Genomic DNA, 13,268 nt, shown 5'->3' on the forward strand with positions numbered 1-13,268 from the left:
AATTTAAGTTATGAAACCATATTCAAATAATACCAACAATAAGTTTTATTATTTGCACCACTTAAGATGCTTAACCCTGTAGCTTTACAGAAGTCTCTCTCTTCCCCCTCTAATATGGTTTAAAAATCAAGAACACTAGTTCTGTCTTGATTTCCAAGACTAGTTCAACTCGTGTATTTATTTCACCTGGACATTTAAGCAGTATTCTTCAAGTTACTGTTAAGTCAGGAATGGGGAAAATCCACCTTGCAGGCCCAGCACTATTCCCAATTTGGCATGAAGCCAGTTTCCCCAAATGCCCACCTGCCCCACACATGTGATGTCAGATGTGGGATACGTAGAGATACAACTGGGTTAACTTACAAGCGAGTTCCTAGGGGAGAATGCCAGGTGATTGACAGGTGGATCAGCCCATGGGGCTGGGAACCAATAAGGATCTGGCCTGTTAGGCCAGAAAGGTTCCCTGCCCTGGCATAGGCAGATGTAAAAAATCCAGAACAGATTTAAGTATCAAAGGCAACTTCACATAAGGTACGCAGAATCAGTGTCAGATTGCATTTTGTAATGGATCTTTGCTAGCCAGTAAGCATAGTTGTATTATTGGCAGATACACCAATCAGAATGTGTGGGTGCTTAGTAGTCTTGTTATAAAAATCTTTATTTAAAACTTAAAGGAAAAAGAACAACTAAACAATACAGTTACACTCAAAGGTGGATTCCATTCATTGCACATGTGTTTTGAATGTTATCTTGTGAGGACATGCTGCTTCATATTGCACAAGAATCCATGGCTCAGTTTCATGATGCTATCAAAAAGGGGCCAAAAGGGAAATGCCAGCCATGAACATGAGACGATCCTCAACCAGCTATGCCTCAGAGTGGCATGTGCAAAGAGGACTTCAAGTAAGTTAGATATTGACAAACTGCTTTATGACCTGATTTGCAAGGTTCATGATCAGAGCTTACAATGCGATAAGCTCTGCCTTTTGAGTCCAACCAGCCTATATTGGCTGGATTACCACAGATCTCATCGGAACTACTTTGTTCCTGGGAACTACATGCTATGACTGGATATTCTTAGCGGTGGTAGTTTCAGCAACTTTATACTTGGGAGTTTTTGTAGAGCTTGCAATAATCCATGGATGTTTGAGCACCTCCTCCAGTGGCAGCCTGTGGAATGGATTGTGCTTCAGCAGCTTTGAAATCAGATTCTGAGCACCCTCTGTTACAAATGGAGGAAATTTGTACTCTACCTTTAAACCAAAGAAATAGTCATCATTAGACATGTTTCTATGAAAGCATGCATTCAAGATGCATGAACTATTAAGTATAACCATTAGACTCTCCCCCCCCCCCCACTATACATTAGTAATCATGGTTTTTCTCTTGCCTTTTTGCTTAGCAGTCTCTGCGTCACTGTGAGTTCTATTTAACTAGTGTTATTCCATACTTCTATTTTTGAACTAGCTCAGAGAAATTGTTCAAGCCTGTCTGTCCTAGGCTGCTTTTCCACAGTGGACTGCAAATGGGAAACGCAAATTGAGCAGGTAAGTGTGCCAGAGGATTGCACCTAAAATCTTGCAACTGAACCTGTTGGGAAGGACAACCTGGATTTACCAGAATACAAAAAGATACTAAGACAACACATTTAAAAATCAGAAATTCTAGTTCTTTAATTGAAAACTCCTGAACTAAAGTCAATGATATTAGGCCCCAAACCTGGAAAGTACAAGTTCCATAACAGCTAGTTGAGAGTTAATTCCTATACCATGAAATGCTCAGATTCTAAATCAAGCAGTGTTATAATTCAACTTACCTTTGAAATGGCTCTGTATGTTTCCTGGTATGTGTCTGCCTCAAAAGGAGGCTTTCCTACTAGGAATTCGTAACACAAGACACCAAGACTCCATAGATCAACTTTTTCATCGTGTGTTCTCCCTTCAATCATTTCAGGTGGTAAGTAGTCAAGGGTACCACACAGAGTCGACCTCCTAGGAAACAAAAATGATGCACAGACTAACAACTGAAGGTTGCCACACACAACTATTAAGATATTTCCCCATGCACTCATCTAGATCTCCATTCATGATTTAACACTTTCTAAAGCACTTTGTCCATGAATAGTAGTATACAGTATACTGGAGGAAGACATGGCTGATGGTCAACCTGAACAAGAGCATCCCTTCTAGGGATGCTTGATACCCTTGTAATCTAAGTAACATTCTCAACTAACAGTAGTTTCCCTAAACTCAATTCTTATAATCTGAGACTAATGCTAACTTTTTTTCACAAAGCTTACTGCCTACAGAAACAAAACAATTTCCTCTTAGCCAAGTTCTGATTCTGTTGTCTGTCTCCATAGTACCAGCTTCTTCAGCTCTCAGAAACGCAGGTCAGTAAAGCATGAGACTCAGATTAATCTCAGGATTGTGGATTTGAGCCCCACATTGGGCGGAAGATTCCTGCATTGTAGTGGGTGGGGTCTAGATTATCCTCTGGTCCCTTCCAGCTCTACACTTCTATGATTCCCTTACCTAGAGGATGGAGCATGCACAGACCATCCAAAGTCAGCAATCTTTAGCTCTCCATTCGATCCCAGCAGCAGGTTTTCAGGTTTTATGTCTCTATGAATTACTCTTTTCGAGTGGCAATATGATAACGCATCTGCCAGTTCAGTGATATACTGTAGAACAAATGAAGATTACAAATATAAGAAGTTCAAACTAGAAAATGTTTCTCAGTGTATCAATAACATGCTGCATCACTGATGCAAACAAGTCCTTAATACAGGACAAAAAACTTTAGACACACCTAATTCAAGACTCTCTTTTCCACAGCCAAGTACGAAGAACTCAAAACATTAGACGCTAAACTGGATTAGTATAGCCCTCAACATAGCTTCTTCCTCATAAGAAGCTACTTTTAATACCGTATTGGCCAAAATATAAGCCACACCCTAATATAAGCCACACCTTTAAAATTAGAGGGGGAGAGAGAGAGGAAAAAATACCCGACTATAAGCCGCTCTATTCCTCACTGCTCCTGGCTGAATACTGGGGGGGGGGGGGCAAGCTGCGTTGTCGACGGCCTTTCCCCTTCCTTGCTCTCTCCCTTCCCCAGTCTTGGGGAAGAGGATGGGGGACTACGCACAGAGCGGGTGCCACTTTGCCACACTCCTGGTGTTTTTTGCCCTGCACTCCTGGCTGCATACTGTAAGGTTGTGAATATAAGCAGCACTAACTTTTCACAGTCGGAATTTGGGGGGAAAGTGACGCTTATATTCAGGCCAGTAAAATAATAGACACTCCTGCCCCACCCAATCTTGCTCCAACAACTCCATAGGCTTCATCTGCATGCACGCCAAGCATTGTCCTGTATCAAGCAACCCGCCTTGTAGCCTTGCCAAATACTGACACATAAAAATGTCCTATTTATTCCAGTGAAATTCCTCCCGTCCTATTTTGGGATATTCGTTACTGGAAAAGCCAACCTAGCAGTTCGAAAGCACGCCCAAAAGTGCAAGTAGATAAATAGGTACCACTCCGGCAGGAAGGTAAATGATGTTTCCGTGCGCTGCTCTGGTTTAGGTGTTCCGTTGCGCCAGAAGCAGCTTAGTCATGCTGACCATATGACCCAGAAAAACTGTCTGCGGACAAACACCAGCTCCCTCGGCCTGTAAAGCAAATGAGCGCCGCAACCCCAGAGTCGTCTGCGACTGGACTTAACTGTCAGGGGTCCTTTACCTTTTTTACTGGAAAAACTATGAACTTCTCAACTCCACAAAACTGAGGAAACATACCTTACTCTACCATTTATACTGATATTGTTTCCCACTTTTGGACGAGCGAAACAAAGCTGTTTAGTATAACCCTGGCTCAAGTCAGTGAAAGAAGAATCTACTCTTTCATGCCCTTCTATAAGGAAGAGTTTGGTCCTAAAAGTGCAGTTTTAGCTTCAAATGTGGTCACATACAGAGTTCTGAAAAAAATATCCTCACAATGTCAACATACATTAGCAGTCCGTTCCTCATCAAATTTAGTAAGCCTTTGGAGTTCTTTATACACTTCTCCACGTGGTGCATGTTCCAGGATTAGGTAGACTCTTGTTGCATCATGGAAGTAGCCATAAAGTCGGAGAATATTTGGATGCCTACAAGTAAGTATATGCATCTTTAATAATGATGGCTTCATTTGTAAATGACGTGAACATAATTCTCAATGCCTCCCTCAGTCTGCCTACAATTTGCTAAATAAATAAAAGTATCATTTGAGAAATTCTGTAACCACCACCAAGTTAGTTAGAGCAGCTGTGGCTAGGAGTGTGCTTTACCAGCTTTGTCTGGTTTGCCACCTATGGCCATTCTTGGATGAGGATAGTCTGACCAGTGTCGCCCAAGTGTTAGTAACTTTGATGCTGGACTACTGCAGTGTACTCTATGTGGGGCTGCACATAGAATGTGGCAGGTTGCTAATGGGGGAATGCTGCAAATAAAATGTGACACCATTTTATAAAACATCTACACTGGGTGCCTATCTGCTGAGCTTGGCTCAATGTCCTTTTATTTACACAGACCTGAAGAACTTATATTCAGGATACCTTAGGGGCTGCCTAAATCAGAGTTTGATCACTGGGAGCAACGACAGGAGTGTCATTGGTCATTCCCTGAGTAGGATAAAGTTCATTTGACATCAGCATGAAATAGACCCTTTAGTGTCATCAGCCTAGTCCTATGAAAAATTCTGCCAATAGAGATTCAGCAGGCACCTGTTTCAACCTTTTAACACCCGCTTAAAACTTTTCTGTGCTGCCAGGCATATGCATGCAATTAAGAAAACGTCTTTCCATAATAGTTGATTGCCTCTAAATTTCTACTTGCTTTTATTATATATTCTTGTAAGCTGGATTGAGTTTTGATATAGCATTGTGTGTGTGTGTATGTGTGTGTACACACACACAAACACAAATGTGGAATGCTTCTAAAAATAAAAATCTGCTTAAGATAGCAAACATAGAAACCCATTCAAAACGGCCATTTAAAATCAATCTTACCGAAGATGAGACTGTATTTCTACTTCTCGCCGCAGTTGATGTTCAACACCTGCTTTTTCCAGCTGTGTTTTAAATAAGACCTTCAGCGCCAAGATGAATTTGCTCTCCTTTTCACGAGCCAGATATACATTTCCAAATTTTCCTTTTCCCAGAGGACGACCAATTTCAAAGTCATCAAGAGACCACTGTTTTCTACAAAACAAAGCTATTATTTAGGTTGCTGCAAGGTAATACAGCTGCCTCTCTGAAGTGAGAAGTTACTTGCATGCATATGGTCCTGTCCCAAAATAGTAAACTTGCTGGCAATTACAAGGCATTCAGTAATATAACATGCAAAAGTTTGTTTTGTTTCCAGTATTTTTGCTCACCTCTGTATTGTGCAAGCACTTTGTTTGTGGAAGTATATTGACAAAGCCCACCTTCCTCATATTCAGATTATACCACAATCTAAGAGCTTTACTAAATCAGACCAAGGGCTTATCTAAGTCCAACATTCCTTTCCAACACAGGTTGATTAGATTTTATTTACTTGAGTATTTCTAAACTACCAATTCTGGAAATGAATTCCATGAGTAACTTCATACAGTGTACTTCACACAATACACTATTGAAGACAACTCAGAAACAGTCACATGACTGACTGCAGTTCCATTTGGCTCTTATAACCCATGTTTTAAAACAAGACCATTCATTTTGCCTGTTGGTTCCAGGCTCAATTCAAGGTATTCACAATAGTACTCAAGTTAGGACCCAAATATCTGAAAGACCACTTCTCTCCTTACAGATTCTCCCAGGTCTTAAGAGTGGCAGAAAGAGCCCTATTGCTAGCTCCATCATCCTCAAAAGTACCTGGGAAAAGACATTCTGTCACAGCCCTTAAGCTGTGGAACTCCCTCTCCACAGAGGTGCATCTGGGAGCTTTCTTATGCAGCTCTTGTTGGATGCCAACAACACACCTCTTTACCCCAGCCTTTGAGATCTAAGATACCGTGGTACCTCTGATTACAAACGCTTTGGGTTACAAACTCCGCTAACCCGAAGTAGTTACTCCAGGTTGCAAACCTTGCCCCAGGATGAGAATGGAAATTGTGCGCTGGTGGTACAGCAGCAGCAGGAGGACCATTTAGTGAAAGTGTGCCTCAGGTTGAGAACAATTTCAGGTTAAGAACAGACCTCCAGAAGGAATTAAGTTTGTAACCGAAGGTACCACTGTAAATATTTTTTTGAACCCACCCCAAATTCTTCTAATTTGTTTTAAACTGATTTTAATATTGTATTTTTAAATTGTTGTAACCAGCCCTAAGTACTGGACAGGTAAGAAATCATATAAATTATGAATTAGGTATTACTACTATGAATTGCACTTAAAGCCCCATCCTAGCTCTAGTGTTTATCTACCCACTTTTTACAGCATTCAAAGTTGTATGAGTCTTTGTCCATGTATCCCCAACTCCCCAATTTTTTTTCTTTCTGAAAACCAACAACTTCATTCACATCAGTGTGGCTTTATCTATGCCACTATACCCAGCTGACATTTTCATCAAGCTAGGCTCCATGACCAAGTTCCTCAAATCTTACCAGGTTCTGAGTGTGGTGCTGACAACGTCAAGATTTCAGGTTAGATACCCATATGGGACAGCTGCAATTTCTGCTTTGCAGGGGGGTTAGAATAGATTATCCTCAGGATCCCTTCCAACCCCACAATTCTATAATTATTCAGAGTGGGTAGGTTTATTTTCTGTCCTTCAGGGCATATCTAATTTAACCATTTTACTGTACATTTCTCCAATATGGTAAGCAAAATGAGACAAGAGCATCTACGCCATTATTGTGTCAAACACCATTTCAAACACTCAGTTCCAAGATTTAAAATATGCAATATAAATCACTCTTGCGTCTTGGCCTGTGCATGAAAGACAAAACTGAAATTTAAGTGCACTGGTTAAGATTTAAAGTCAAATGGTGATAATGCAATCATATTTCACAAATCACATTTCCGTCTTCCTGCAGTTTTCATCTTTGACATCTTGCAGTTGAGGCTGTTTGAAATCACCATCTGTGTTTTGCAAGAATGCAGGGTTAGTCAGCATGCATTTCCCCTTCTTTACTAAGTCTGGAATTACTGCTAGTTCAAATTAGCATATTGGTTTCTGAGACAGGACTTTTCTCAACAACTGAAGTGTGGATTAATCACACCTCCGTCTTCTATGATTTATCTGCACTCTGCCTTTACTTTCTTACCAGTTTAACCAACAGAGGTTAGTCTAATAGGCCTATAAATCCCTGTATTCCTACATTCAACTCCATACAGCTGTATCCAAAGTCATAGAAAAGATGCTTGCACAAGGGAAATACTCTGCACCCTGAAAGGAATATGGGGATTAGGGGATCCTCAAGAAAGTCCTGGGGTGTCAGATAGGGCAGCTTGTGTGTGAAGCTCCTCCCATGCCCAATTCCTCACTCCTCATGTTCCTGACCTTTCACAAGCATCCCCCCCAACCCCCAGAAGAGGCTTTAAGGCAGGGGGGGTAAAAAGCCACAGCAAAGAGGAGGGATTCTACTTGCCAATGAAATCTTGTGCTCATGCTGGCACTGGATGCAATCCAGACTTGAGTACAACTGTGCATTTCAGAATGCACTTCAAACACAACATAAACTTTGATGAAGACCAATAAGCTGAAGCGATTAGAGGTTATATGAAAATATATCCAGCTTTTAATTCTTTTTAAAGGATATTTTACTAAAATGTTGTACATTTGCTCAAAGCATCCCATTTTAATTATCTGAGAGACCATCAGTAAGACTGGGAAAAGGAAGCAAGCTTAGAAATCAATTTAGAGTAAAAAAAAATAATCTTTTACTATGTAATTATAAGAGATTTGCCAAAAGCTGCAAAAAGAAGTAATCATGAATAACAATGGATTTGTATTTCATCTTCCTACAAAAAAATAATGTATGGAAGTAAATGAAGTATACAACTTACTTTTTGGTCTCACTGTTTGAATTTGACGCCCCTTTTGCCTCTTTCTTCTGATTTGATACACCTGGTTCAGCTTTTTTTCCTGCATGTAGAAAAGTTCAATACTCTTAAGCTCAGACTTTATGAAGCGACAATGCTCTCTAGCAATTTGTGTTTTAAAATGTCCCTCTCAGAAAGTAAACTTTGTGCTTTATATCCAGCACACAAAATAAATAAAAAAACTATTTATCTTCACCTGAAAACCATGCAGACCAATCAATATTCTGAATATAAGCAGCTTGGGTAGCAATCTTACTTCCTTACTTACTTGCCCCCCAGAAGCTGGTGAAGCTCACACAAAAGCTCCTAGCTCAAGACCAATAAGGGGCCTTTGGCAAGCTCACAATCTGTTTCCAAGTCCTCCCACCTGCAATACAAATGACTGCAGATGCTTTCTGCAGAGTGTATCTAGGTCATTTACACCACTGACTAAGTAACACTCCATGCCACCATCTCAATGAATTGGAGCCTAAGCTTCTATTGGGAAGTACCCCAAGGCAAGGCCATCTTTACTTAGGGGTGCTGCTATGCGGCACCAAAGTCAGTGGCACCTTTGACACTACTGATCTTGCGCTAGCGGTAGGCAGGCGGCGTGAGATTAGTCATGTCAAGGGGGCCGCTGACCACGAGGAATCTCAGCTCAAGCCATCCAGGTTTGCTCTGCTTAAGAACTTCCAAGGGAAGGAGTCAAGAGTGCGCACCATCTCCCGTTTCCTGTGGGGAAACTGCTTGCTTGATCTGCGTCTGCCTCCCAAGCCATGATCAGCCTGGACAAGGAAGAGACCAAGTTCGATTTCAATTTCCTCTGAGTTTAACCAGAGCGATGAGGGTGCCAGCAGCAAAGGTGGGTGGCAAGGCAACGCCGTCCGGCTTCCCGGGATTTAAGGTGGGGTGTGTGGGGGAGAGAGGTTAATTTCCAGCACGTTAAATATAGTGGTTCTTCTGGGAAGAAGGAAGAAGAGTCTTCACCAGAGGCAGAGCCAAGGCATGGAAGGAAGGAGCCATCTGGAGGCGCCTCCTGTGGCTGCGATGCAAACGTCTCTCCCTTCTTTCCCCTAAGAGATGGGTCAGTTTGGGGGCTAAGCTAAATTTGGAGGCACTGGGCAGATCTTTATACCCTGGCGGCACATATGCTAAAGACAGCCCTGCCCCAAGAGCAGGTTCCTGTTCGTATTACACTCCAGCTATTGAACACAAGGAGACATTCAACAATTTCTTGCTTCTCTCTGGAGCCATTTGGGCATTCTAGGAACTGAGAATTGGCCTTCCCTGGATCAATTATACAAGTGAAAGGGTTATTTTGTATGAGACATCCACATATTAGCTGCCAGCTGGGCATTCTAGGAACTGAGAATAAGGCCCCAGTGCAAAATGTAATACAGACAACCCTCGTTTTGGACAGCGGTTATGTTCCGGGTCATAGTGCATGTCGGCAGAGGGCACATAAGCCTACCCCACCCCCATTTCTAGATTTGAAAACGGCCTGCATGTACACAAAACAGGAGTTGCCTGTATATATTACAATTGAATTCTTGGTTCCTATCAAAGAGACCTAATTTTCTGGGCCTAATTCAAGGTACTTGCCTTGATATTAATGCTTTACATGATTTGGGTCCCAAATACCTTCAAGAGCATTTATGTGCCAATTAGGACATGACAATTTGCAAAAGAAGCTCATCTTATATGGTGCCACCGCCTTTGGAAATGCAGGGAGCTGATTGTCTATAGGGGTGCATCAGGCAGTATCTCTTTACAGCTTTAGGTGCACACTGAAGGCATACCCCTTTTTGACCTTTGACAGTATATATCTGGTTTGTTATGTATATATGGCATATCATTTTGTGGTGGGACTGTTTTGTTGCATTATATTATTTTTAAATGTAACCCACCTTGGGACCTTAAAGTGAAAGGCAGATAACAAATATTAATCATCATCTCAGTGTCATCCATGAACAGAAGGAACCCTTCTGTTCAGATACCTTGTTAGCACCCAAGCCTAAGTTGCTACTCAATAATTTGGTTTTTTGGTTGCTACTCAATAATTTGGTTTTTTCTGGCTTTCTTGACTTTATAACCATTTTAGTATGAACTTTATACAGAATAGCAACCAACACATTTGTTACAGAGGTGGACACATTTGAACAGCACTATTTACCAGAAACAGAGGGCTGCCGAGACGTTTCAGTGGCTTTACTTGGACCTACACTCCTAGATGTTGGTTGAACAAGAAGTGTTGGTTGATGCTGAGTTAACTGTTTGGAACGTTTTGCACTGGCAACAGTAGGTTTCTGTGCCTGAGGCTGAATAGGCACCCGCTGAGCAACATTTAAAGGAGTCAGAACACGCTGCTGTTGGACTTCAATTCCAGGTGTCGGGTTCTGGGTCACAGGAACCCGTCTTGCACCATCCACAATAGCTGCCTGATTTTTAAAAAACAACAACAGAAAATATCACGCATAGCAAGCTAAGAGATCTTGCATCCTGGTTTGTCTGAACTGACCAATGAGAAAAAACCATAGCTTCCCAAGGTGGAATCTAAACACATAAAAACTCTGAAAATGCTTTAAAAAAAAAAAAAAAGTTTTGAAAAATACATTGAATCTGGCATAGCTCACTCTCGCCATCTAGTGTCACATTTGTATACTGCACTTTACAACACATTTAAAACATTTCATTTGCAGCTACATAGCCGAGTCCCAAGTCCGGACATAAAAGAAAATTGCATTTATGCAAGCATTCATCTAGACTTGGCCTTAAATAGATGGGGAACATTGCTCCACATGTTAATTATTCACTCCAGCACTATCAAATATCAGTTTTGGTCACATACAGAAATAATCCAGTAAGAACTGTAGCTCTGATTAACAAAGCCAAGATTTACAATGCTCAGTATCTGAAGAGCACTTTACCTTGCCATTATGAGCTGAATTGGCATTCAAATTCTCTTTACAAGCTTTGTCCATTACTGCCTGGAGAAAATGAAATTCAGTTATTCAACTTGTGTAAAACATGAAATCCAAGTTATTTAAAGCTCTCACTTCTATAATCTAGGCGCCAATGATTCTAAAACCAGTGAGCTTGACATATTTGATAAAATATACAATTCTATGCCTGTCAAAGCAGTGAGGCTCCCAAAACATTAATCCCACTTCTTGATAATATTTAGGCAGCTTAATAGAAGCAAATAATGACACACTAGAATTCCCTGATGCAGCTCATACTACCCGATATTTGGAAATGCCTGAAGATTTTATCACTGCCCAGAAGGCTTTTCCGTTTTAAGATCTGAAGGAGCAAACAAGCTATGGTATACTGATAAACTTGATTTGGAAGAAATTCTTAATGCTTTCCACAGAGGTGGATTATTGGCTATTACAATATGCGGGTTGTCCCAGAGGGTGAAGCCCAAGTAGGTAAATGAGTCAAAGTGTAGCTGGTTTGTTTCTGCTTATCCAGCAGAAATGATGGGGTTGTGTTTTATGGATGTGAGAAAGGAAGAAAATAACTTTTTTACTGAAATACCTCTGGTTGCGAACGGGATCCATTTCGGAGGCCCGTTCGCAACATGAAAAGAACGCAACCCGCCGTGGCGCGTCTGCGCATGCGCGGGTTATGATTCGCCGCTTCTGCGCATGTCATTTTGCATGTCTGCGCATGCGGCGAAACCCGGAAGTAACCCTTTCTGGTACTTCCAGGTTGCTGCGCGACACAACCTGAAGAAAGGTAACATGAAGCAAACGTAACATGAGGTATGACTGTAATGCAAACACTAATAACCTATAAATAGTAAATAAAACTGGGTTATCCCCACAACTAGAAGGATCTCTGCCTACTAGGACTGGGGGTTGGACTCGATGGCCCTTGTGGTCTCTTCCAACTCTATGATTCTATGATATGCATGTATCTTGAGAGTGAAGTGCAGCTTTGTTTTTTCCTAGGAGTAGGGCAAGTTGAAAAATATGCTCAAACATTTGGAAAACCTACAGCTTCATGGCAGTCCTTGGGCCTCTTTACATAGTGTTATCCCCATACAGTACATCTTATAAGCCCCTTTATTCTTTTGAAGAGTATGCCACACAACCTTGTTTCTTTGTTCTAATGAAACTCAACCTTGTAACATGTAGCAAACGAAAATTGAAGATTACAGTTGATGCTTGGGGTACCTTCCAAACCAGTGTTTTTTTTCAGAGGGTACTCATGGGTATGAAGTACCGGCACCTCTTTCTAGGGGAAAAAACACTGCTTCAAACTACGGTTTTTAAGTACATTGCACCCCACTCCCCAAAAAACCTGGGAGCTGCAGTTTACATCTCCCAGAGCTACAATTCCCAGCGCCCTTAACAAATCAGTTCCCAGGAATCTTGGGGAAGGGGAAAAGACGTGCTTTCAGTGTATACGGTGCATGCAGCCAAGCACTGAGGCCTCCTCACTCCCTCTCTCATTCTACGCAGAAGAAACGGGGCTTTCTAGAAGTTTCCTTCGTGCTGGGCACCTATCCCACCCCAGAGCCATTCAAGCCATTTATGAGCTCACAATTTTTACCAGAAGCGCTACGGCTCTCTGGGATGCGCCTTCCCCCTTTACTCACGAGCGCCACAGCTCACAGCTCGTAACCACGTTCCTTAACGACACCCCGAAACCAGACGCAGGCAGGCCGAATACCTCACGACTCCTGGGCACTCCAGAGGCCTCGGCCGCCTACCCTCCGCGTTCCTCCAACAGCCTCCGGAGCTATTTGAATTCAAACCTTCGCCCGCCTACTCAGCAACGCTCTTTAAACCGCCGCCGCGCTCCTATTGGCCGAGCTCACCCTGTTGTCGACGAGGCTACCGCTCGCTGATTCGCTGGTCTTCGCAACCACCGCTCCGCCCATTCGCGGGCTTCTAACTGTCGCCTTTGAGGGGGAGCCGCTGCCCTCGCGGCTTGCGATCATTTGCCCGTGTGCAGAGGAAGCGACACTGAGCGGGGCGGGGTTTCGCAAGGCTGCTCTTCTCCTGCTGGTGTCTGTTGTTGTGTGAGAGAGAGAGAGAGCGCTTGGCTAAGCAGGATACGCTCTCAGCGTAGCGCGCGAGCACTCTTTTAGTAGGCTCGCGGTACGCTGGTTGCGTAAACCCGTCGCACAGGGCCCATTGCTCTTTTCCCTTGCGCAAGTGGCGCAGCCCCTACAGTGTCTCGTATCCACCGCCTCATTATAGTGTGA

The 13,268-nt window shown here is 42.4% G+C and overlaps 1 protein-coding gene across 4 annotated transcripts; it reads right to left on the reverse strand.

The window, feature by feature from the left end:
- Positions 1 to 639: 639 nt before the first annotated feature.
- Positions 640 to 12,825, reverse strand: AURKA (aurora kinase A). Of its 4 annotated transcripts, none has more exons than XM_082226292.1 (9): positions 12,731 to 12,825; positions 10,978 to 11,037; positions 10,224 to 10,488; positions 8,033 to 8,111; positions 5,050 to 5,241; positions 4,011 to 4,149; positions 2,535 to 2,683; positions 1,817 to 1,991; positions 640 to 1,253 (listed from the first exon to the last, which is right to left on the reverse strand). In XM_082226292.1, exons 2-9 carry the CDS (start codon positions 11,029 to 11,031, stop codon positions 1,062 to 1,064), a joined length of 1,245 nt encoding a protein of 414 aa, XP_082082418.1. In that variant the 5' UTR covers positions 11,032 to 11,037; positions 12,731 to 12,825; the 3' UTR covers positions 640 to 1,061. The 4 variants fall into 4 exon arrangements, with proteins under 4 accessions (XP_082082418.1, XP_082082416.1, XP_082082417.1 ...); XM_082226290.1 differs by having other exon boundaries at positions 12,611 to 12,791; XM_082226291.1 differs by having other exon boundaries at positions 12,602 to 12,791.
- Between the last annotated feature and the right edge of the window lie 443 nt (positions 12,826 to 13,268).

This window comes from Podarcis vaucheri (assembly GCF_965113315.1).
Source record: "Podarcis vaucheri genome assembly, chromosome: 6".
In the NCBI taxonomy this organism is placed as follows: domain Eukaryota; kingdom Metazoa; phylum Chordata; class Lepidosauria; order Squamata; family Lacertidae; genus Podarcis; species Podarcis vaucheri.